This window comes from Pelodiscus sinensis, chromosome 1 (assembly GCF_052426305.1).
Source record: "Pelodiscus sinensis isolate ZL-2025 chromosome 1, ASM5242630v1, whole genome shotgun sequence".
Taxonomy (NCBI): Eukaryota; Metazoa; Chordata; order Testudines; family Trionychidae; genus Pelodiscus; species Pelodiscus sinensis.
In genome coordinates, this window is record NC_143052.1 from 25,901,301 (window position 1) to 25,925,661 (window position 24,361).

The 24,361-nt window shown below is 41.8% G+C and overlaps 1 protein-coding gene across 1 annotated transcript in view; it reads right to left on the reverse strand.

The window, feature by feature from the left end:
• RELN (reelin) overlaps nt 1-24,361 on the reverse strand; it is a 500,016-nt gene that overhangs the window by 341,089 nt on the left and 134,566 nt on the right. Inside the window, exon 3 of the mRNA XM_006137543.4 lies at nt 21,031-21,166. Within this exon, the coding sequence (XP_006137605.3) occupies nt 21,031-21,166 (136 nt within the window). The remainder of the gene's footprint in view (nt 1-21,030; nt 21,167-24,361) is intronic.

The window sequence follows — 24,361 nt, forward strand, 5'->3', positions numbered from 1 at the left end:
GTATACAGGCCCTAGAGAAGAGAGGACAATCCCAGCCCTCTCTTACTGCAGCAGTTTAGGGCCTGGTGACAAGCACCTGTCCAATGCCGCTGCAGCTGCAGTGGGCACAGCCGGGGGAGGAGTGCATGTCCTCCAATTGGCAGACAGACACACACAAACAGACATACAAACAGAGAAACTCTCTGAAATATATAAGTACATAGTTGTCCCTTTCTCCACCCCAACCCCTGCTGGCCCAGTGGGGTTATAGCTGTGCTGGTTCCCATCTCTGGCCTCTTGCTGCCCCCCAGTGATCATTCTACAGTATAACTATCCCTATTACCAGACTCCTCCCTTTCCACTTTATGAGAAATTGTTGAATTCTAGACACCCATTGTTGAATTCAGGACATCCCATTGTCCTGACACAACCAAACACATGTGCTGCTTTAAGTTATGATAAGAGGAAGCGGCATTCCAAATTTGGTGGTCCTAGCTCTTACCGTTTAGGAGGAGTTCTTGATCAAACAGATGGACAGACACACAGACAAACAGATGCACAAACTCTCTCAAATATATAGTAGATTGGTAGTCTGTGTCTACCGCTTGACCATCACATATTTAAGAGTTTTGCTGGTTGAAGCTTTTCAGTACTTTGCAGAGTGGAGCTTCAAATATTAATTCTACAAAAATAAAACATTTAGCAAAGTTCTTTTGCAAGAAGTCCAATGCCTCCCACAGATGCATATACACAATGCTCTTATCTAAAACTCATCCATGCATGTGTTTGCCATCCAAGAGATTACATTAAAATTATCTGACTCACTCAACTGTCTATAGATGCATCTCAAAACTATGACCTTATAAAAGAGTTCGGTGCATACATTCTATCTGGATATGGAAATCATTTATGTAGAAATGGGGCTAGTTTCCTATCCATCTGGGATGTATGTTTGTGTGTGTCATGGGGACAGAAAGGAATAGACCGTAGCTTTATGTATTATTCATTTGTATGATTTCACAGTGCTATTCACTCAAAGCTCATATCTTCCAGTTAGAAACACCGAACATTTCCCCAACAGTCAAGCAATTTTCACTGCATGTCCATCTCAGTGAGCTTAATTCTTCTAGGGCTCATCTTCAAAAGCCAAATTACCATCAAAATATATTCCACCCAAGTAATGGGTACATTTCTCAATGAGTAATAAATTAAAGTATAATCTCAGTTTCTAAAATTCCCAAATATACATTTGTGAGAAGGAAAGAATCCTCATCGCAAGTGATTTATTATTTGGACTCTACTAGCAAAAAATGTTCAGCTTCCATTTTTCTCTCATGAAGAAGGCACCAAGGTCAAATATGTAATTCATGCAAATTTTTAACAAAACATTCAAAGGCAACACTAAATAACAGACTCACACTACAGTACAAATATACGATATACAAAAGTTGCAGCTTTACATAGGACGGGAGGAAAACAGAGAAATGCAAACACTGGCATCACATTTTTGCAATTTTTATTTTTGGCATTTCATGACTCAATTGAAAGGCAGAATTTATTCTTTACAACCAGTAAAGAGACAGATAAAACCTATATCTATCATTTGAGCTGAGTACAAACAACTTTTGACAGAACTGGCATGTCCTTTTCTGTCATTTTTCACATGTTCACTCTTCCTGATTTGGGCTGATTTGAGCATATTGGGTCATGTCAGGTATTTAGCTGATTCTGCATCCCCTGGCACAAGACAGCACCATGCCATTTATGGTACAAAATGCCCTATTTGTGAGACCTTTGATAAAGAATTAAATTATTGGACATTTCTCTAAGAGTGAACTCTTAATGAATAGCTTCCTTCCTCCTCAGAAGAAAAGGCAAAATAAGCTGTAAGATGTCACATATCTTTTCCCTTTATTTGCAGTCCTTTATCACTGAGCTACTACGGAAATTTTTGCTTTTTTTTTTGTTAGAAAACATGGATTTATCCAAACTGAAGTTTTTCAGAAATGTATCAGTCATGATGACTTTTTTGTTGGGAAAGAATTCTCAGGTCTGGGAAGGAGCAGTTGATCAAAACATCAGAGTGAGAGAAGAACAGTCAATAGCTCAGGCTATGTCTACACTAGACCCCTAGTTCGAACTAGGGAGGCTAATGTAGGCATTCGAAGTTGCAAATGAAGCCTGGGATTTAAATATCCCGGGCTTTATTTGCATCTTCCCGTCCGGGCGCCATTTTTAAATCCCCTTAGTTAAAACTAACTGCCCATGGCTACACGCGGCAGTTAAACATTAACTCAAACTAAGTCCTTAGTTCGAGTTAACTGTTACACCTCATTCCACGATGTAACAGTTAACTCAAACTAAGGACTTAGTTCCAGTTAACATCTGACTGCCGCGTGTAGCTGCGGGCAGTTAGTTCAGACTAAGGGGATTTAAAAATGGCGCCCGGACCTTAACCTGATTCTCTCACATCTAGGATATCCTGGGATGACAACAAGGGTGTAGGATTTATAGTTTTGTTCAATACCTTTTAGCACCTACTCTGTAAAAATTGTTCCAAAACCACTGGGGGGGGGAGAGGTCTCTGTTTTTTCATGAAACTTTTCAGAGGGTCTCTGTTTCATCCCAGCATGGTACAAAATCAAATGGCAAAACCTTATTTTTTTCACAAAACAGAACCCTTGTTTTCCCATCCAGCCCTGCTTTATTACTCTCAGTTGATCAACCCATTTAGCAGCTCTTGCCTTGGACAATGATGTGGCCTGTATAACAGCCTTGTAGTGGTGGAGAATTCCATGCTGATGTTGCCTAGGAGCTCCTCAAATCATCAACGCAAACTTTTAAAACAATCTAAAAAGAGAGATCCAAACAAAGTCAAAGTTTTGATTCTCAAAATTCAGTCCCTGCCATATGCTCTGTCAGCACCAGAACTGCTATCACATTACAAGACCATATACCAATTAGATTGGTCTAGTCTATGGGCTCAGTTCACCACTCCATCTGAGGAGACGTGCTGCATGTAGCCTGTGCCAGCTCCCCTGCTTCTGAACCACCTCACCTCAGCACAAATTAGGGCAACTGAGTACTAGCCTGAACTTGCATCACTGGCAGAGGGCCCCTTATGTTAGTGGAAGATCAGGTGTAGTGTAGCTTTATCACCTGCTCTCATCTCTGTCCCCACTTCATACGCATGATGCCAATTAGCAGAGTTCCCACAAGTGCAGAGGAACATTCAGGGGTGTGGAGAGAGAGTGTCACACTGCCCCACTCCAACTCCAGCCCAGCTCCAGGCCTATCCCCGGCTCCGCTCCACCCCCAGCCAGAGATCGACTCTGTCCTGTGTTCTGCTCCTAGCCCAGCTCTGCCCCCATTTCCTTTCTGCCCCAGGCCAGCTCTACCTCCAGCCCCAACTTCTCCTCCATTCCTAGTTCAGCATCAAGCTCCATCGTCAGCCCAAGCTCCTCTGTTGAGCCAACTGGGCAGTAATGGGGGGTAGGGAAGCATGGATAGATTCCATTAATGTGGGGGGCATGACAAGTCACTATTGTCCGAGACTGTGGGAATTCTCCCCCGTCATTTCCAGCTGCTTTCAGGCAGTGCAAAATAAGCATTGTTAGTGGACCAGAGATGCAAGATCAATCTCTGCAGAATCAGTGAGATCTAAGCTGTTTGGGGATCATATTTAATAGAGCCACGAAGATACCATGTACGGTAGTTAGCAGTTACTGCTCACTGAGAAATGCACAAACACTGAAGATAAAGGAAATAATCTGGGCACAGCATCAAAATGAGACCTGTTTAGAGCCAAGTTCCTAATCAACTACTGGCATGTGTTTTTTTTCAGAAATGCTTCACATAATGTTGATTGGCAGCATAACAAAGCTCATTTCAAGAGAAGAGTTTAAAGAAGGGGGAATGCTTTGTATGAGACTCATCACAGTTCCACAAAACAAACACCAGAAGGAGCAAACACTCATGTTTTCTTAAAAGCATGCTATCAAGAAGACTGAAATATAAAACAGCTGTTCGGACATATCTGCAGAATGAACAACGAGGGAAAAGTTAAGACCCTGGTATTTGGCATAATGGATGGTCTGAATAGGAGAGGCAGACCCTACAGAGAATGGGTAGATTATATAGTAGATTGGTGTGGAGCTAGTCTACAGAAACTAAGCCACTCTGCAGTGGACAGGGAAAGATGGAAGGAAATAGTGTGGGAGGCATTGGACACCAATAGGCGTTGAGCCCAAGGTTGCTGTTGCTGCTGCTGATGGAGTATTGGGTTATTATTTGTCACACTCTTAGGATCTAGCACATGGTTCTTAATTGCAAACAGCAGCAGAAAGAAAGGCATTCTGGGTTCATCATTCGTGTCTTATGTTTCATCAAATATTCTAACATAATTCTGCAGTTCCTGTGCTGCATATTCCCAGCAATGATGAATGTGGGCAATGATTATGTTAATTGGCCAGTGTACCATACAAAGTTTGCATCAACTTTATCTATTTACTGAAAGGCCACCAGACTCTTCCTTGAAAACACACATGGCAGTAGCTCATTCTGGGAATAAAGCAGCAGAATCTATGTATTACATGATTTAATATATTGTTGATCAGAAAGCAGCTATTGTTGCACACAACTGGCATAACGGTGGAAAGGGTACTTTTCTATATGGACAACAGTAGAACACATTTTCTGATCCTGAAACCTTGTATCATTTCTAAGAAGAAAGTGAGTCTTGAAAAAAGTAGCCTTAATTCAAATAATAACACATGGTGCTGTTGAAAAATAAACTAGAGAAAATATGGGAAAGCTTCAAACTCTGAGTGGCCCTTTCTCATCTCACAAGTTAAGGCTGGTGAGAATTTCTTGAATTAATAACACTTTGTAGATCAGAGACACAATGTGGTGCCCATCCAGTGGATGGGACAATTCAGTAGGACTGAGGAAAACTGAATTCTGGTTCCAGCTATGCCAATATCCTGCTGTTTGTTATAAGAATGATCATGCTTTGTTGTTTGACTAGTGGCAACCCTGGAGAAAAATGTCCAATCACATTGTTAGATGTACAGAAATTTCTTGGCAGATAATACATCAGACCCACTAAAGGATGTGTTGCTGTATTCTGAATGGTGATGCTGTAAAAATGGCATTGTAGAGTGCCATGTTCATTGTATCTAAATGAGTCCAGACCAAATGTAGCCTCAGTTTACAAACTTAATGCAGTTTTTACTGGCAGTCCTGGAAATTCAACCTGGCCTCTAGGATCAAGCTGAGTTCTTTTTTTAATTTTGTACCAAAATAAAAGTAATAATGGATCTGTAGGCTAAACTTTGCTCTGTAATTACTATAAACTCTTGATGTCTTCAAATTATGCTCTCAGTGACATGTGAAACCCCATTTCTGTCAGTATGGTCGCAAAATCGGACCTGATTGGAACTTAATAAACAAATCAGTTAATGATGCAGAAGATGGAAAAGAATCCAACTCTATCTCCCTTAGGCTTTGTCTCCACTTGCCACAATTGCAGATCAATTTTCTGGAGTTCTATTTAGCAGGTCTAGTAAAGAGCCACTAAATAGAAAGCTGAGCATGCTCGATTTGGAGTGCACTGCTGGGGATATCAGCAGCAATTTAAAGGGCCTGGACTCTGGCCACTACAGCTGCTCAGTAGCGACAGTGGCAGCCAGGAGTCCCAGGCCCTTTTGAGTCACTGAACCGCAGGGCAGTTGTCCCCTTCCCACCAGTATTGGAAGGACTGCATACATATGTACATACCCATGAGCCTGACTTTAATTTGTATGGACACCTTTTGAAGGCTTAACTTTGCTATTTTAGCATTCTTTCAATGTTATTTTTTATATAATAAATACTATTGGATACATAACTTTGAAAGTATTCTCTCATATTTCTTTCAGTTGATTATTTTTAACAAACTAAAAAGGCAGTAAAGAAACTATCTTAAATGACAGTTTGGCTAAGTGGTTTACCAGCAGATTGTGGTTCGCTCAGACAGTATGTCACTTTTCCACTATGGTTAAAGGACTAATATAGCAGACTGTGTAATTTCTTGGATGTTTGTTCAATATTTCCACAATTCTCATCATGGGGTTTCTATAAATGTTTTAAATAGGTAACCAGACTTTTAAATCACTGCCTTTATTTTACGTATTGTTTATACAATGTATTTCAGGTTCATACATAGATGTCAACTAACATGAACATACTCAGACACATAGACATGCAAATTTCATTTCTGAAAGATAGTACTTAACATTTCTCAGAAGGGAGTGTGTTATTAGGGGATTATAGTAACATGACCACATTAAAAAAGCATATTTGATTTCCTGTAACTCCACTTTAAACTAGGAGTGCTCATCACCTTTTCTGCAGATAGCTTGATTACATTTTAATTTATTGTCTATGAATTGGGTCTGTTACAAAATTAGGGCTAAATTCTACCCTTCTTCAGCAGTACAGTTGTCTGCACTACTATTTGGGGCAATACTACTATCTGCTGCATCAGATAATCGTACCTCAGTGTGGAATATACAGATGCTAATCTATCCCTTAGTAAATTAGTGTTACAGGCAGCTTCAATTACGGGAAAAAATGAGGTAAGGTACTTATAGGACCACAGCTATTTCTGCCATTTGCACATGGGTGTACCCATTATCTACACACAATTCCATTAGTTGTGCAAATCTGGTGACGAAATTATTAGAAAATAAGAGTAGTATTTTGTTAGACTTAAGATGAATGGGATAATACACTATCTACAGATTCAGAAAAACAACACTCCATCAATTAACAAATTCAGTTTTGTATTTGAAAGGATTTTTTATGACTATAAGGTCTAAAATATGTTTTTTTTAAATAATAGCTTTCATTCTGCAGTCAGAATTGGTCAGGAATGCTTGATAAATAATTAAATAGGTAGTAATGACCCACAGAATGGTGGTTAATACATTGGTTTAATCTCCAGGGTAATGTATATGTTACATTCAGTGTGTTTATAGCAGCTATAACAATGATATTTCCTTCAGTGATTAATTAAAAATAGAAATGTATGACACACATATTCTTTTCTGTGTGTGTGGAAGTATATTTTTCTGTAACTGACTAAATATTGCTTTATAATAATCTAATTAGAGACATCTATGGTAAAATATTCCAGTGATTAAAGCATAAATTGCCATTGCAATCTAGGTCATCATTATCACTTTCACAAACTAGTAAGTGAAGTTATCTATAAAAGCACCAGTTTTAACAATCTAAGCTATAACGTTATATATCACCTTGCAAGGGGGCTTAATTAGGTTAGTGTGAACTCAAAGAAAGCAAAGTTACTCACCTTGGTGCAGTAACTGTTGTTCTTCGAGATATGTGTCTCCATAGGTGCTCCACTGTAGGTGCTGGGCTTGCCCTGGCACCGCAGTACGGAAATTTTTCACAGCAGTAGTTTGGCCGGACTGCACATGCATGGGGAGCATCTCGTGGCTTTCGTGCCCTTTCGCGCTGCTCAGTCCAGTCTCAGCCAGTTCCTCAAACCTGCCTCAGGATCTGGAAAATAGAAGGACGCAGACTCCGAAGCAGGGAGTTGGGCGGGTAGTGGAGCACCCACAGGGTCACACATCTCGAAGAACGACAGTTACTGCACCAAGGTGAGTAACTTCGTTTTCTTCTTCAAGTGATGTCCCCGTGGGTGCTCCACTGTAGGTGTCTGCATAGCAGTATCCCTCCACCCCATATGAAGGTAGGTGGGAGTCAGAGCCCCTATTTATTGGCAGATGAAAGAACTGCGGCTGCTACCGAGGTATCAGGTAGCCAGCTATGCTGGACAGGCTAATGCTTTACGAAGGTGCGATAGGATGCCCACGTGGCTGCCCTACAAATGTCTGCAAAGGGAACACCGGGTTAGCAGCTGAAGGGGTATTGTGGCTAACGGCTCAAAAGGCGGGGCTGTGAGGGTTCATAGGACTAGGTCAAAATCCCACAACTGGGGAGGTGCCCGAAGGGGAGGGTTCAAATTTGTTAGTCCTTTGAGGAACCTCTTCATGAGGGGATGAGCAAATACAGAGAATCCCTCAATTGGTTGTCGAAAAGCTGCTATTGCCATGAGATGAACTCTAAGTGATGCTAAGGTCAGTACTGTTTGTTTCAGTTCCATTATATAGTCCAGTATGTTGTGGACAGGAGTAGTGAGAGGGTCGATGTGGTGGTCGAAACACCAGCTGGTGAACCTTCTCCATTTCACAAGGAAGATATTTTTGTATTTTGTCGTCTACTGTGTATCAGGACCTCTTTGACATGATCCGAGCATAAGGTTTCGGCAGCATTCAGCCAGCTAGGTACCACACTGTGAGGTGGAGTGTACGAAGCTGTGGATGAAGAAGGCAGCTGTGGTTCTGAGTGAGTAGGCCCAGAAACAGTGCTAGCTGGTAAGAAGGATAGAGAGATAGTTGCAGGAGGAGAGGGAACCAGTGTTGCCTCGCCCATGCTGGAGCTACCATTATCGTGGTGTGATTCATCTTGACTTTCTGAAGCACTCTTGGAATGAGTGGTATGGGGGGAAACGGTACATTAAGAGACCGTTCCAGCTGATGCAGAATGCGTCCCCCAGCCAATGGCAACCGAGACCTGCTTTGGAGCAATAGCTGCGACATTTCCTGTTGTTGTAGGTTGCAAATAGGTCAATGAGTGGCATGCCCCAATGGCGAAAAAGGGTGTAGAGGACTCTGCGGTGAAGCAAAGTTCCTGCTGAGGGAGTCCGCTTTTGTGTTGTTGATGCCAGGTAAGTATGATGCCACAAGCATGATGCAGTTGGCAATGCACCAGTTCCAGAGTCAAACCTCATCTGCACATAGGGATTGTGAGCGTGTGCCCCCTTGGCAATTGATGTAGTACATTGTCGCTACATTGTCTGTCAGGATCTTTACTGTGCAGTTGCGTATTTGGTTGCGGAAATGCTTGCAAGCATTGGTGACAGCCCTGAACTCGAGAAGATTTATGTGGCGTAACATCTCTTGGGGTGCCCAGCGGCCCTTTATCAAGACTCTGCCCATATGTGCACCCCAGTCCAGAAGGGAAGCGTCTGTAGTAATCTGATATCGTAGGAGTGGGTGGTTTTGAAGGGCACGCCTGACAGCAAATGCTTGTCTATGGTCCACCATTCCACATCTGGAGTGGTGTGGTTGTGAACAGTAGCCAGTCAATGTTGAAGGGCGCGGAAGTGTAGTCTGGAGTGGGAGACTCTGAAAGTGGTTGCAGCCATAAAACCCATAAGCTTGAGAGCTGACAGTACCTGAACCCTGTGGTTGGCTCTGAAGGTAACTATCAATAGCTGGAGTGAATGAAACCTGGCCACTAGTAGGAATGCTCTTGCTACTTTGGCATCTAGTCACTCTCCAATGAACTCTAAGTCTTGGGTAGGTTGTAGTGTAGATTTGTCCTCGTTCATGAGTAGGCCGAGGGAGTGGAGAGTTTGGTGATGCTGAGCATCATGCCCACTTGCGACGACATCCGAGCTTTTATGAAGCAGTTGTCTAGATAGGGGAATATGATAACTCCGTTGCATCCAAGGTGAGCAGCTACTACTGAGAGTACTTTTGTGAACACTCTGGGAGCAGCGGAGAGTCCGAATGGTAGGACGCAGTATTGGTAGTGATCTTTGCCAACAGTAAATCAGAGAAAATGTCTGCATGCGGGATGGATCATAATATGGAAATACGCGTCCTGTAGGTCGAGAGCAACAAACCAGTCATTTTGATCCAAGGATGGGATTATAGATGCGAGGGTTACCATTGGAGGTATCTGTTTAGTTGACTGAGGTTCAATATCAGCCTCCAGCCTCCTGTTTTCTTCTGCACTAAGAAACAATGGAAGTAAAACCCTTTCCCTCTGAAGTCATCTGGTACGCTTTCCACCGTGCCAATCTGCAGTAGGTGATTGATCTCGGTACGGAGTAAATCTTCTTGAGAAGGGTCCTTGAAGAGATAGGGTTTGTGGGTGGGATGGATAGGAAGGGTACGGCATAACCGAATTGGATTATCTCTAGCACCATCTGTCGCTGGTGATATTTGCCCAGTGATGATAGAATGGGCATAGGCGATGGTGAAACAACGGGGTAGTAATAAGTGGTTGAAAAGTTGATGAGACTGGTTGCTTGCTCCCAACCAAGCAGTCAAACCTGCTGCCTGATGTTGGGTTGATTCTGTGGGCGATTGTTCTGGTTGCGTTGTCTAGGAGGCCGGTGACGTTGGCGCGACTGGTATAAAGGTCGATGTTGTTGTTGCCACTGTTGCCTGGTGTGGGTAAAGTCGTAGCGCCTCTGGAATGGAGTGTAGTGCCTTCTCCTATATGGCAGAGTGTACATACCGAGCGTTTGCAGGGTTGACCTGGAGTCTTTATTGGATTGTAAAACCATGTCCGTCTTTTCTGCAAAGAGGTTATCTTTCTCAAAGGGTAAGTCCTCTACTTTCACTTGCAGATCTTTGGGGACTGCTGCCAACTGGAGGTACAAAGCCCTTCTCATGACAACTGCAGTAGCTGTGGCTCATGTTGCAATGTCTGCTACATCCAGTGCTATCTGCAGGCTGGTCCTGGTGGCAGCGTAAGCCTCTTGGACAACGGCTTTTAAAATGGGCCTTTGGAATTCGGGTAACGATTCCATAAGAGTTGTCAGGTTGGAATAATTATCGAAATTATGGTTCGATAATGTGCCAAATAGTTAGCTATTCGGAGAAGAAGCGTTGATGATGTGTAGACCTTTCTTCCAAATAAATCAAGCCTTTTTGAGTCCTTGTCTGATGTTTGATTTCTATATTGTGGCACCTGTGCTCTTTGTTGCGCTGCATCAACTACCAGTGAATTGGGATGCAGGTGGGTGAATAAAAATTCTGATCCTTTAGATGGCACAAAATATTTCTTGTCTGCAGAAGCTGGAGTTTGCCACAATTCGCTGGTGACCTCTAATATGGCCTCATCCAAAGGGATGGTCAATTTTGAAGTATGAAGCGTCTGGAGATTCTTGAGGAGACGATGCTGTTTCTTCTTGATCTTAGTAAGCTGAATCTCCTGGGAGACTGCCACTCTTTTAAAAAGGTCCTGGAATTGCCTGAGATCATCAGGGGGAGAAGTATTCCCTGGGATAACCGCCTCATCCGGCAAAGATGATAATGGATCTGTAGGTGATCTCTTAGGCTGGTGCACCTACGCTGTCACAGGCTGCTCCTCCTCCAGATCAGACTGGGGGCGGAGGGGAGACATCGGGCCCTGAATTGACTGGGGTGGATCGGTTACAGGTGAGTGCCTGGAAGATGAGTAGCAAGTCCTCGATCTAGGGGCTGAACTGGAAGTGCTATCATAAGAGCGGTGGTATGGTGAATAGGCCCTGTAGTATGTGTGACTATCATAATGGTCACGATAGTAGTATGAAGCGTGGGATGGGGAGCAATCATAACAGTGTGATCTGCTGTATCCTGCTCTGTAAGAGTAGTCAGGAGAGCGAGGTGACAGCGATGGAGAGTAAGATCTCCATGGTAAAGGAAAAGGAGAGGCCGAAAGCCGCAGATGGTAGTGGTGGTGGTGCTCCCTTGATGGGGTAAGAAAGGGAGATGGGAGGCACTCCCGAGACGAGAATTGTCTGACAGGTGATCGTCTGGGAGACTGAGGTGGAGGTGGCGACGATGGCTCTGGTGAAAAAGTTGAGGATGGAGAGCGTGATGATGTGCTCTGATGCCGGCATGTCTTGGCGCTAGCCTTCCTAGGCTGTGACCACCGCGGTGCTGAGCTTGGTGCTGAGCTCAGTGCTAGCACCTCTACTGTATGAGATGGTGCCATTGGGGTCGGTGCCACTGGCAGTGCCACTGCCACTGGTGCCACGAGATCAGGCAGGTCTTTAGGCTGGCCTGGCACCGGAGTCGGTGCAGAATGTACCTCAGTAGGCACTGGTGCCGGTGTTGGAGATGGTGCCAATGGTGCCAAAGGGGTGCGGGCAGAGCTTATCGGTGCTGTGGCTGTCGTTGGTGCCCATGAATGGCATGCTGTCAGCACCGTGGAGGCAGGGTTTTTTGGTTTAGACGGTGCCGTTAGAGTAGTGCGCACCATAGACACTCCAGAAGTGCCCAGTTTGTTGCCTACACTCAATCTGCCATGCCAAGTAGCCGGCAAAGAGCGAGTTGGAGATGGTTTGCTTTTCCTTGGAGGGGCAGCAGTTGGAGAAGAGGCCCTTTGCTTCTGGGGGTCTTGTGACTGCCATGGGGGGAGGCAGAGCCTTGAGGCTGAAGAGCCTTATCAAACAGGATCATGTGAAGCCTCATCTTCCTATCTTGTCGATCTCTAGCTGTGAGCTTAGAGCAGTGAGGGCACTTCTGGCTCTCACCCAGGGAATGTATACAGGTCGAATGGCCATCCGAGGCTGGCATAGCCTTGTGGCAGGCCTCACATTTTCTGAACCCTAGTGAACCAGGCATGATTCCGTGTTTCTGTCTCTTTCCTTTCTTTCTCTTGGTTTTTGTTTTGTTTTTTGTTTTCCCCCAACAGGGAGAAGGGCACTGACTAAATTGAACTACGGAGTTAACAGAAACTTATATAACTCTAAGTAAATAAGCATTTATGAACAATAACTTAACTTTAACTCTTTTTTTAAAAAACAGGAGAACAAAGTGAACTGTAAGGAGACTAAATATAGAAAATAACTATAAAGAAGAACAACTTGAATTGCCTCATGAACAAGGCAATCTGAGGAGATCAGTTCCCTCCGTCTGCAGCCTGAGGCAGTTAAGAGGAAAGGGCTGAGACCGGACCGAGCAGCGCGAAAGGGCACAAACGCCGCGAAACGCTCCCTGTGCATGCGTGGTCCAGCCAAACTACTGCTGCGAAAAATCTCCGTACTGCAGTGCCAGGGCAAGCCCAGCACCTACAGTGGAGCACCCCCGGGGACATCACTTGCAGAAGAGCAAACAGTAACAGCAAAATTTAATAGAAAGATACTATATTATGAAAACTGCCATAACAGACAGTGAAATAAATTATTGGCCAAAGAAAAGGCCTGATTTTGTAAGCTAATCAGCATTTACAGCTCTCATTAGTTGGGAGACACAGGTGCTGAACACTTCTTACAATCAGTCCCAAAACTTTGCCAACAAAACTCTTTTACTTAACATTACACTTTTTTAAAAAATTACATTGTCAGAGTTCATCTTTAAATATCTCTGTAGGGAAGACAAAGAAATATTCAAGTGTATCATATTATTCTACTATCAGAAGATTTCAACTGCTTGTAAATATCCCTGTTTTTCATTTTCACAAATTATGTATTTGCAAAAAGGCGCCACTATTTATTGCTGATTGATTATGAGAGATATTTAGACAAGAAGAATAAACAATAGACAAATGCTGCCAATCTAAGCATAGTTCATTATCTGATCTTGCACAGAGGTATAACAGACCTTGTGAAATTACTGCATGTCATCATTATGGCCCCGATCCTGACTTCTTTTCTTATGATATATAGTACTCACTGACCTTAATGGAACTACCTACTGAGTGAAATGTAAAGAGATAAAGCAAAGCATAATTAAAGGTATCAGAATCCAGCCTTATGTGACTTGGAGTATACGACTGTGTATTAGCATGATTCTATACAAAATATGAATAATCAGACTACATCAAATTATAAAGAGAACTGGGCTGAGAAAAGAAGAGAAGTAATTAAATCCTGCCTTGACCTCAGTGACAGCTGACTGTGCTCTTTCCCTTTTAGGAATAAGTTCTAACAGATCACAGAGAGGCCAGGTTTCTTTGTAAGGGCCTGGGTTCTTCTCTCACTGATTTTACAGTGGTATAACTCCAGTGACTTAATTCAAGTTACTTCTGATTAACATGAGTCTGTCCCTAACATTCAGAAATGACCTTGGCATTCGCATTTCCTGGTCTTTTGCATTTAAGCATACCAGTACACCCATACTATAGGGCAGCTATTAGGTGGCCTGTGTGAGATCAATTTGTGGTTTCTGTCACATTCTCAGGGGAGAAGTATCAACATTACAAAAAGCCCACCCCCATAACTGGCACTAATTAGCAACTTTGTTATCCGTTTCAGCAGAGGTCAAGGACTGACTGGGTATAGAGGCTGAATTGAGATAGAATTGAGACAGCAGCATGGAGAGGCTTGAATTATTGCTGTTTATGTTGCTCCTGTTCTGTTGCTAAACAGTCTCCTGAGTACTTAGTCTGGCACCTTTCAGCAGTATTAAATTCACACTAATTTTTAAACAAGATTAACCATTAAAGGTAGTGGCATATGTTGTTTAAAAGTTAATGTTGTCAAGATGTCTGTTAAGGAACCTCTACAGCCTATCATGCAGGTCCATGATGAAAAGCAATGAGATTAGCCTGTAATTACCACACTTCATGCAAGATCCTCTGCCATTGTACACAGACATTACAATGCTGGTGCTTTGTCTGAAGCTGACACTTTTAAGAACATTTGATAAAGGCAGTTGTTCACTGGTTCAAATACACCTTTGAGCAGCACAGGTGGAATACTAGCAGGTTCAGCAGCATGTTAATTCCATACCTTTAAAAGGTCCTTGCATATTCCTCAAGAGACAGAGAATCAAAGCTCATTCCTAGGTCAACAGCCATGTGGTTCATGTAATTCTGGACAGCTGTCGGCAGGTGTGTAGTTCATTGAGCTTTCGTAATGTGTTTCCTATCAGCGCAGGATCTCCTCTATCAAGAGTAAGAAGAGTTGTCTGGTTTTGTGATGGGCATGTTTGAAGGCTGTTTATGGCTACCAGGAAGGATACAGATTGTTGTACTTTAGACTTTGCCAGCCAGATAGTTGATGTAGGTCTCATTGTCACATTTTGCTATTGTCTGGAATATGCCTTTCAGCTGCTTATATTCCTGGACAACTCCCTGTTTGTGAGCTTCTGAGTTTTTCACTAATATAGAAAGATCCATTCCGAGGGCCAACCTTTCTTGATCAACCACCTGAAGCCAGTTGTTTCAACAGTGACCTGGTGCATGGTCTCCACACCAGTACTGGTGTGAGGGTGTGTGTGTTGGATAACAGCTTTCACTGTATTTCTGCACCACCTCGTGTGTAGCAGAGCTGAGAAATGCCCTGGCATCATTCTGCTGAGCTATTCATTGGATATTAGGATTTGCTGCTTCATACCTTGAAATCAAGGTTGGTCAAGAAGTGTTCGCTAATCAAAACTATGCCAATTATACTGCCTTGCTTGTGAAGGAGTCAGAGAATTTCAGCTGCTCCCTCCAATGTCTCTAAGACATTACCCACACTCTGAGATTAAACATTTCATGGCAGAAGATCAAGTTCCAGAACCTAAGAGCTGGCCCAGCAGAACCTAAGCACAGCTCAAGTGGTTGCAGCAAACTGGAGTTTCTTTGACAAATAGATTTTATGCCTATTGCATGAAATCCATATCTCACCTATGGATGCAAACCAAGTCTCCATGCTTAGACAAAGTTCCGGATTTATCAAATCTAAGTACTATCTGTATCACTATGCTGATCAAAAAACAGGAACCTCTCACAAGCAGACTTGGAGTCGTTAGAGACATTCCATATGTGCAGTCAATGCCAAATTCTGAGCACATAGTGGTTTGACTTTGTGAGAAATGTAATATTCTTGCAGAGATCTGGACTTCCTTCAATTGCTCATTGTATTCAAAAGCAGCATCATAAGCTCTTCAGCCATGTCACAAGGATGAACAAAAATGTCCCAATACTCCAAGCTCTTAAGCTCTCCATCAGTGGGTAAAGGGGCTCATTCACTGACCCTACCCATTGTTGCCCACACGACAGCCTAGTGACTTGTGGATTCACAGGTTCAAGCCAGATCTGGGAACTTTAGTACATAATGTAGGTCACTGATGTCACTCTGGCTGGCACAATGGTGTTCAGTAAACTATGAATGTTTGATGATGATTTAGAAACATAAATTGCTTACATTTTCCTTAGACAAGTGTCTTTCCTAGTATATACATTAACTGTTTATACAAACAATTAAAGGTAGTGATTAATTTCCCTGTGAAGTCACTGGCTACGTCTACACTGGCCCCTTTTCCGGAAGGGGCATGTTAATTTCAGCTATCGTAATAGGGAAATCCGCGGGGGATTTAAATATCCCCCGCGGCATTTAAATAAAAATGTCCGCCGCTTTTTTCCGGCTTTTAGAAAAGCCGGAAAAGAGCGTCTACACTGGCCCCGATCCTCCGGAAAAAGTGCCCTTTTCCGGAGGATCTTATTTGAAGTAGGAATAAGATCCTCTGGAAAAGGGCGCTTTTTCCGGAGGATCGGGGCCAGTGTAGACGCTCTTTTCCGGCTTTTCTAAAAGCCGGAAAAAAGTGGCGGACATTTTTATTTAAATGCTGCGGGGGATATTTAAATCCCCCGCGGATTCCCCTATTACGATAGCTGAAATTAACATGCCCCTTCCGGAAAAGGGGCCAGTGTAGACGTAGCCACTGGGAAAACTCTGATTGGTTTCAGTGGGAACTGAGTTATGCCAGCACTAAGAGCTTTTAAAAACCTGGTTACAGTAACTTTTAGCTTTTCATAGATCTATCGTTAAGCTCTCCTTGAAAGTGCACATTATACAAAATACTGGTTCAGGAATAAAGGAATTCAATGCAAAATGCTAGCAAAAACATGTTTTGGAAATCACCACTCCTATAAATGTCCTGAAAATCCCAGACTTGGGTAGACCAACAATTATTTCATGAGCAACCCTTTAGAGAGGAGAAACAAACATCTGAGAAGAAAAGGAAACAAAATAGGAAAGAAGAAATAACATCATCTTATCCTGTTCTGGATTTCTTTGTATAATGACCCCTCCTCCTCCCAGCTAGCTTTAAATATAGACAATAGCTTGAAGTAGAGTTTGATTAACAGTTTCTATATGTGGAATCAGACAAGAGGAGGGATAATTATACAAAGGGAACCTTCAAAACAGAAAGGTTGTTTTGAATTACTTTTCATTTCCACTTAAATCTCAAAATATAAATTTTTTGGTCAAAAAAGTGCAGATTGAGCAACAATTAAATAGTTTGACAATCTGTCTGGTTTCCCAATTATTTCAAATGGGGAGAAAAAACCAAAATTCAGAATAAAAATGTTCATTTTGAAATTTTCAAAAAGAACTATTTCAAAATATTTATTTCAATATTTCAGTATATTTAGCAGCTTATTGTTTTAAAGTTTCATTTAACTATTTTAATTTTAAAAATTCTGGAAATTGAAATGAAATGTTTTGTTTCTGATCAGACACAATGTTTTGCTTTATTTTTTGTTTCATTGAAATTTTTGAAAAATTTTATTATTGGGTATGACCCAAATACTTTTTATGTTTATTTTTGGAATTGCCTGTGAACTGAAAAAATCTATTATTTACACAGCTGGTTCCAAACCAAATATGGCATAACTGGATGCAATCCATTGATTACAGTAGATTTGTATATTAAGTTATGTCTATCTGAATGAGGCCATCTGAGTTTATACTCTTTTCTGTAAAGGTTGCATCTACACAGCATAGTTATTTTTAAATAACTGATGTTATTTTGAAATAACAATGCGAGCATCTATACAGCAATTCTGTTACTTTGAAATAAATTCAAAATAACAGATGGCTTATTCTGTCTTCTGTAAACCTCATTACACAAGAAATAATGCCTACTCTGCAATAGCTATTCCAAAATAGCAGTGGTATGGATGCTCTGCTGCGGCTATTTCGAAATAGCTCCTCCCCAGAGCCATTCAAACTAATTACTCACCAGTGCCTCCTGGGGCTCTAAATTGAGGTAGCATATCCACATTAGGGAAGCCTGTTTTGGATTAATTTTGAGGCTTCCCCATAATGTTGACATGCCATTTTGAAATAAGTATTTCAGAGTATTTCTTCCAGAATAGCTTATTTCAAAATAAGTATGCAGCGTAGTTGTGTCCTAACTCAGTAAATGGTGGCATTTTGTCAAGAATGCTATAAAATTTCACATCAACTTTTCAATTTTTATTTCTGCAACACTTGATATTTAAATTTTTTTAGAGAGAGAGGAGGAGAACTAAGGAAAATGAATATTTTTGATGTTACTATATCTCCCAGATTAATACGAGTACCCTTAGGGGTACTTGAGAGAAGTCTGGTGGGTACATCAACACAACTGAAACTTGGAGAAAACTTATTTTTTGTTTTAAGTTTTACAGCGCTTTATTATTTGTGTACTTTTTACATCCAAAAATTTCATCGTCCACCCGGCTACAAATAAGTTGTTTAAACAAATGTGTTGCAACAGTAGAAAAAAATTGTGTGTGTCTGAAAACTGTAGGTACTGGGGGACTTACATTTTTTTTTTAAAAAAAGGAGATACTTATATTTTTTTTTTACAAAGGCGTACTTTATAAAAAAGTCGAGAAACACTGATTTAGATTATAAACTCTTTGAGGAAGGGACTGTCTCTTTGCTCTATTTGTACAGCACCAAGCACAACGGGATCCACATCCATAACTAAGGCTCCTTACAGCGATGACAACACAAATAAAATATTAAAAACCTGAGATGACATAAAAGTAAATTTTCTTCAAGCCACTATATACACCCTCTATGCAATGCTATGTGCTGCAGGAAACATCTCAGGTTGAATCATGAAAATAAAGTGGCATGTATATATTGCAGAAAGGGCACCATCATTCACCCTAATGACTTTCTGATTCCAATTTACCAGCTGAGGTTTAAAAATAAAGTATAGGGACATATATCTTCACTGCAGTCACTGCAGTTTGTGATATATTAAAATCAAATCTAGGGTCACTGTGCCCTAGGAATAGAAAGAATGCTACACTGTTAGTACAGGATAATTCACATTTAAAAAGTAGCCCTTAAGTAGTCATTACATCCCCCACCCACACTTAGATTCCCAATCGATCAACATACTAATCTTTTAAAATACAAGAGCAACTTAAGATTTCAGTACAAACATGTGGAACTTTGATACTTGCAGCTTGTCAATGCTGGTAGAAAGGAAAAAAATTATCTAGAACACAGAATGTTCAATTCATTTTGACTATCGTAACAGAATCTGAGTGAGAAAAGGCATGTAAAAAGTCTGAGAAACCTCAAACAGTTTAATTTGTTCACCTATGTGTACTTTTGGCACAGTCTGTCTTTAATTTGATTTATGAATGAGTCAGGTTTGAAATATTTTCACTTCCACCTCGACTATAGATGTTTCACTTTAGAGACTTAATTTACCAAACCTTTAGTCTGGATGAATGGAAATTGCTTTTTCTAATTTTTTAGGTGACACATAAAATTATATTACATCGGTAGAATATGAGATGTTATGCTTTGCAATTCTGAGAGCTCTTCACATGGCAGAATATAACCCAATAATGATTCAGACTTTTAAAACAAATTAATGTAGAGAACCAGTTGGCGAAATAGATATTTTGCATGCAAGCTGGATTACCCAAAAGAAAAAATATAAGTTATTGGTTATTAAGATGTTCTGATATTCTCAATAAGATAGGTTTATGCTGTTTCATGTCGAGACTCAGAATCTGGACAATATCAAAATAGAGCCATCAGTTACTAAATACCACAGATTAAGAACGTACACACAGTGCATGGAATAACTAATTGTCAAGCAATGAATAACTAATTATCAGTTGATCGTTTACATCCACTATATGAATGATGGTTAAAAAACTCAGTTCCTAATCAAATACCAGGTTTTCAAAAACCTGGATGAACCTATAAAATGAACCCCAAAGAATTTTTCTTTCACTGGAAAATGTTAGCCAGAATAAGATATTGGACTTTGGGTAGACAAAAAAACCCCAATAAAACACAAGATAAAAATGTCTCCATATATCTGAAGACATACCAACCTTTGTTAGGGAATGGAAGGAATGGCGAAGAATAGGGGGTACTCTCAAACCATTTAAAAGGGAGAAGGGTTGACAAGTGATTTGAGAAAAAGTTTATCTAATTATTTCAGTCCTTAAGTATAAGAGCCTGATTCTGCTAAGTACTGGTCAACCCCACGTTACTGAGTGCTCTTAAATCCTATTGAATTCAACACTTTGCAAATCAGAACCTAAAATCCTTATTTTGCAAGTTTATAGTGCACACAGCTTGGACAGTTTGAGTATTTGCAGACAATGGTCACACTGACTAAACATATTGTTAGTCTGATTAAAAAAGACAGCAAATGGCAGCACAGTGCATTCATGTACATGGTTGATTTATATGATCATTCTTCAAAATGTTTATACAGCAAGTCCCCAACTTATGAATGGGTTGTGTTCCAAAAGTTTGTTTGCAAGTTGGCTGTTTGGAACTTGAATGCATTTTTCCATAGAAACAAATGTTATAAATGGTGGTTAGATTCCCAGGCTAGCTCATAGAAGCTTATGGAACCAAAAATGTATCTGAAATATTGTATATTTGCAATGAAAAATAGTAGAAATAGTTTTTCATTTAATCTTGAATGCTGGGGCTTGAGGAAAGGGAGGTTTCATTAGAGGAGGATGAGGAGGTAGGTGGAGATTCTGAAGGGAACTTCTGGACATCCATCAGCCACTCCACCCTGCAGGCTCTGTGTAGGCTTCTACAGCAACTAGATCCATCCCCAGGCACCTCTCCACCCCCCTTGCATGCTCAGTCCCATCTCCCAGCCGTCCCTTCCCCCATTCCTGAGGGCTGCACCCAGCTCCTCCTCAGCAGGGAGCAGCGAGCACAGGCTGGGTGACTCCAGAGGAGCAGGGGGTGGCAGTGCATTTGGTGGCTAGAGAGAAGCCTTTCAAAGTGACACTTCTCTCCAGCCGCCATCAACGTGGCTGCCCGCTGCATCTCTTGCCGGATCCCCTGAGGCTGCAGGTGAACTTTTGTTTGTATGTGCAGATGCTCATAAGTCAAACGTTTGTAATTTGGGGAGTGCTTGTATTAAGCTAATATTTATTATATTTATTTAGCCATTTGATAATAAAATAACCTTTTTAATAATTGTGACGTATACTTACATGAAATTCACACAGCCTGTTCCTGCAGGTGGAGCAATCCAAACAAAACTGAGATTTGTTGTTGGTAGATGACTCACGTGAGATGCAACCACACTGCACATAAACTGATTTCCAAACTGATGATCAGACATAATTCCTAAGAGAAAGAAAGAAAGGTATGCTAAAGACCAAAATATTTCAATTATTCATTGCAATGTTTTAATAATGTTATGCAGTGCTTTTTTTGTGGAGGTGCTGGTACTGTGTATGGAGGTGCTGGTACTGCGTACCGGGCAGTACCGTCACAAAAAAAAACCCACTGATGTTATGTAATGTAATGTACAACATTTTTCTTTCATAAATGGCAATGTGGAAATCAAGAAAAAAGGTGTGGCATAATCCAAGTTAAATCCACTGGTGACAATGGAGTTGTTCTCCGCTTGCACTAATATGTAATATGGCCCAAACAATTTGCCATCATTATTTTTCATGAGCCAATAACACTATCTGAATTTGGTTTGTTCGTTTTTATTTTTTGAAAAGTAGGAGGCCGGTGTAAATCAATGTTGTTTCAGCTACTGTAAATCAGTGTTGCTCCATTATTTTCATGGATCTGCACAAGTTAAGGATATGGCCTATAACTTTCAAAGGGTATGTCTACACTACAAAGTTAATTCGAACTAATGGACGTTAGTTCGAATTAACTTTGATAGGCGCTACACTAGCGCTCCGCTAGTTCAAACTTAATTCGAACTAGCGGAGCGCTTAGTTCGAACTAGGTAAACCTCATTCTACGAGGACTAAGCCTAGTTCGAACTTACTAGTTCGAATTAAGGGGTGTGTAGCCCCTTAATTCGAACTAGTGGGAGGCTAGCCCTCCCCAGCTTTCCCTGGTGGCCACTCTGGCCAACACCAGGGAAACTCTATTGCCCCCTCCCGGCCCCGGACCCCTTAAAAGGGCAAGGGCTGGCTACAGTGCCCGTGCCAGGTGCAAGCCTGCCAGCACCCAGCTAGCAGACTCTGCACCTGGCACGGCTCAAGCCAGCCACCCGATGTCCCCCAGCCCTCCCCCTCTTCCCAGGACCAGACTGGCGGCTCCCGGGAGCTTGCCCGGGACCGCAAGAGGTGGGTACCCGCCTGGTCTAGTGCGGACATCGTGGACCTCGTCCACGACCTCCGCACTAGGCACAGGAAAGTGGCCGTCTAGGGCAGGAGAGCTGCCAGCCTGGCCACCCAGGAGCAGGTGTGCATGAAAATCAAGGTGGTCCACTGAGACCCCTGACCCTGAGCCCTGAGCTTACAATGGTCGTACTGGGTCAGACCAAAGGTCCATCTAGCCCAGTAGCCTGTCTGGCAACAGCGGCCAACCCTAAGAACCCTGGAGGGGATGGACCGAAGACAGTGACCAAGCAATTTGTCTCGTGCCATCCCTCTCCAGCCTTCCACAAACTTTGGGCAGGGACACCACTCCTACCCCCTGGCTAATACCACTCCATGGACCCAACCACCATGAATTGATTTCACTTCTCTTTAAACTCTGTTCTAGTTCTAGCCTTCACAGCCTCCTGCAGCAAGGAGTTCCACAGGTTGACTCTTTGCTTTGTAAAGAACAACTTTCTGTTACTAGTTTGAAGCCTGCTACCCATTCCTTTCCTTTGGTGTCCTCTAGTCCTTCTATTATGGGAACTAATGAAGAACTTTTCTTGATGCACCCTCTCCACCCCACTCATGCTTTTATAGACCTCTATCCTATCCCCTCTCAGTTTCCTCTTTTCTAAACTGAAAAGTCCCAGTCTCTTTAGCCTCTCTTCATATGGGACCCCTTCCAAACCTCTGATCATTTTAGTTGCCCTCCCCTCTCCCACCCTCTCTCTTCCCCTCTCCCACCTCCTTTTCCCAGTCTCCCTGAGTTTTGTTCAATAAAGAGAGATTCTATTTTTGAACACACGTTTTCTTTATTTGGTATATCAGGAAGGGGGGCTAGGGAAGGGTAAGTGGAAGGAGGTGAGAGAGGAATGGGGTACGAGCCCCCGATGGGGAGGACGGGGCTGGCTCTGCGGGCTTCTGGGGGTGGAAGCTCTCCTGCAGCCCCCCAATTGCCTCCTCTCCCCAGATGGCAGCCTGCAGCAAGTGCAGCCGGTCTGATGGCCGAGTGCTGTGATGTGCCCAGTGTGGGTACTCCGGGCAATCCAAGCCAGGACTGCTTTGCAAGTGGGGCACCCCTGAGAACTGTCTGTCCGGGGTGGGGGTCGGGTCCCTTTAAGCACAGCCCTCGGCTAGCCTGAGGCAGCAGCCCCATGCTCTAAGTCCTCATCTGATGCCCTGCCGGCACTGCTTCCAGCCATCTTTAAGCCCTGTTCAGGGTCCACTTAATGTGGACATGCTAGTTCGAATTAGCAAAACGCTAATTCGAACTAGTTTTTTAGTCTGGATTTGTTAGTTCGAATTAGCGCTGTAGTGTAGACATACCCATAGTGTGGTAAAAAACCTCCACCAACAATCAGTAGATTCTATTATTAGATCATTTGCATTTTGTTGCAACAGCTTTTTATGTATTTTTGAATGTGAATTTTATATAAACAACTCTTTGGAACTCACTGTAGTTCATCATTAGATAAAAGAATTTTATCACTAAAACAAAGCAACGACATTAGCAGACAGCAACTTTTTTTCCCCTCCAATCCCTTTTGTTGTTGCTTACAAATAAATGGCGGAAAAGGCTCTTACGGAAAAAAATAGTGGAAGAAGGTATGCAAATACGAGTGCTATTTGCATCCCTCTTTCAAAAAAAGAAAATGTAGTCGTACTTCTAGTACACAGGTCCATTATTTTTAACACCTTTGGGCTTATTATCTGAAGTCACTGGAATTGTGCCTTGAAACTGAAGGCATTCTTATTCAGCTGAATTACTATATATTTAATCTTTTATAGTACATTAAACAGTAAATCTTTAACTGGTCCTTTTTAATGTGGTTATCAAAAGTAAAACCTTGTTTCTCATTATTTTCTTCAAATATTTACTCTTCAATAGAGAGAACAGTCACACTGATTAAATATATTGTAAATCTGATTAAAAAGGAAAGCAAATGGCACCAGTACATTCATGTATAAGTATATTCGTGTTAGATATTATGTGATTATACTTCAAAATGTTTATACTGAGCTAGTATTTATTCTATTGATTTATATTTATTCTTGTAAGAATAGATACTGCTAGCTCCAGACTGAAGTACAATTCTTACTAAATGCAATTCTGAAGAATTATATTTAACCTTTTACTCCCCCAACCAATAATGACCAGGCATAGAAAATAAACAAAAATCTCCCTTGCTATTCTCCTGAGAATTCTAGA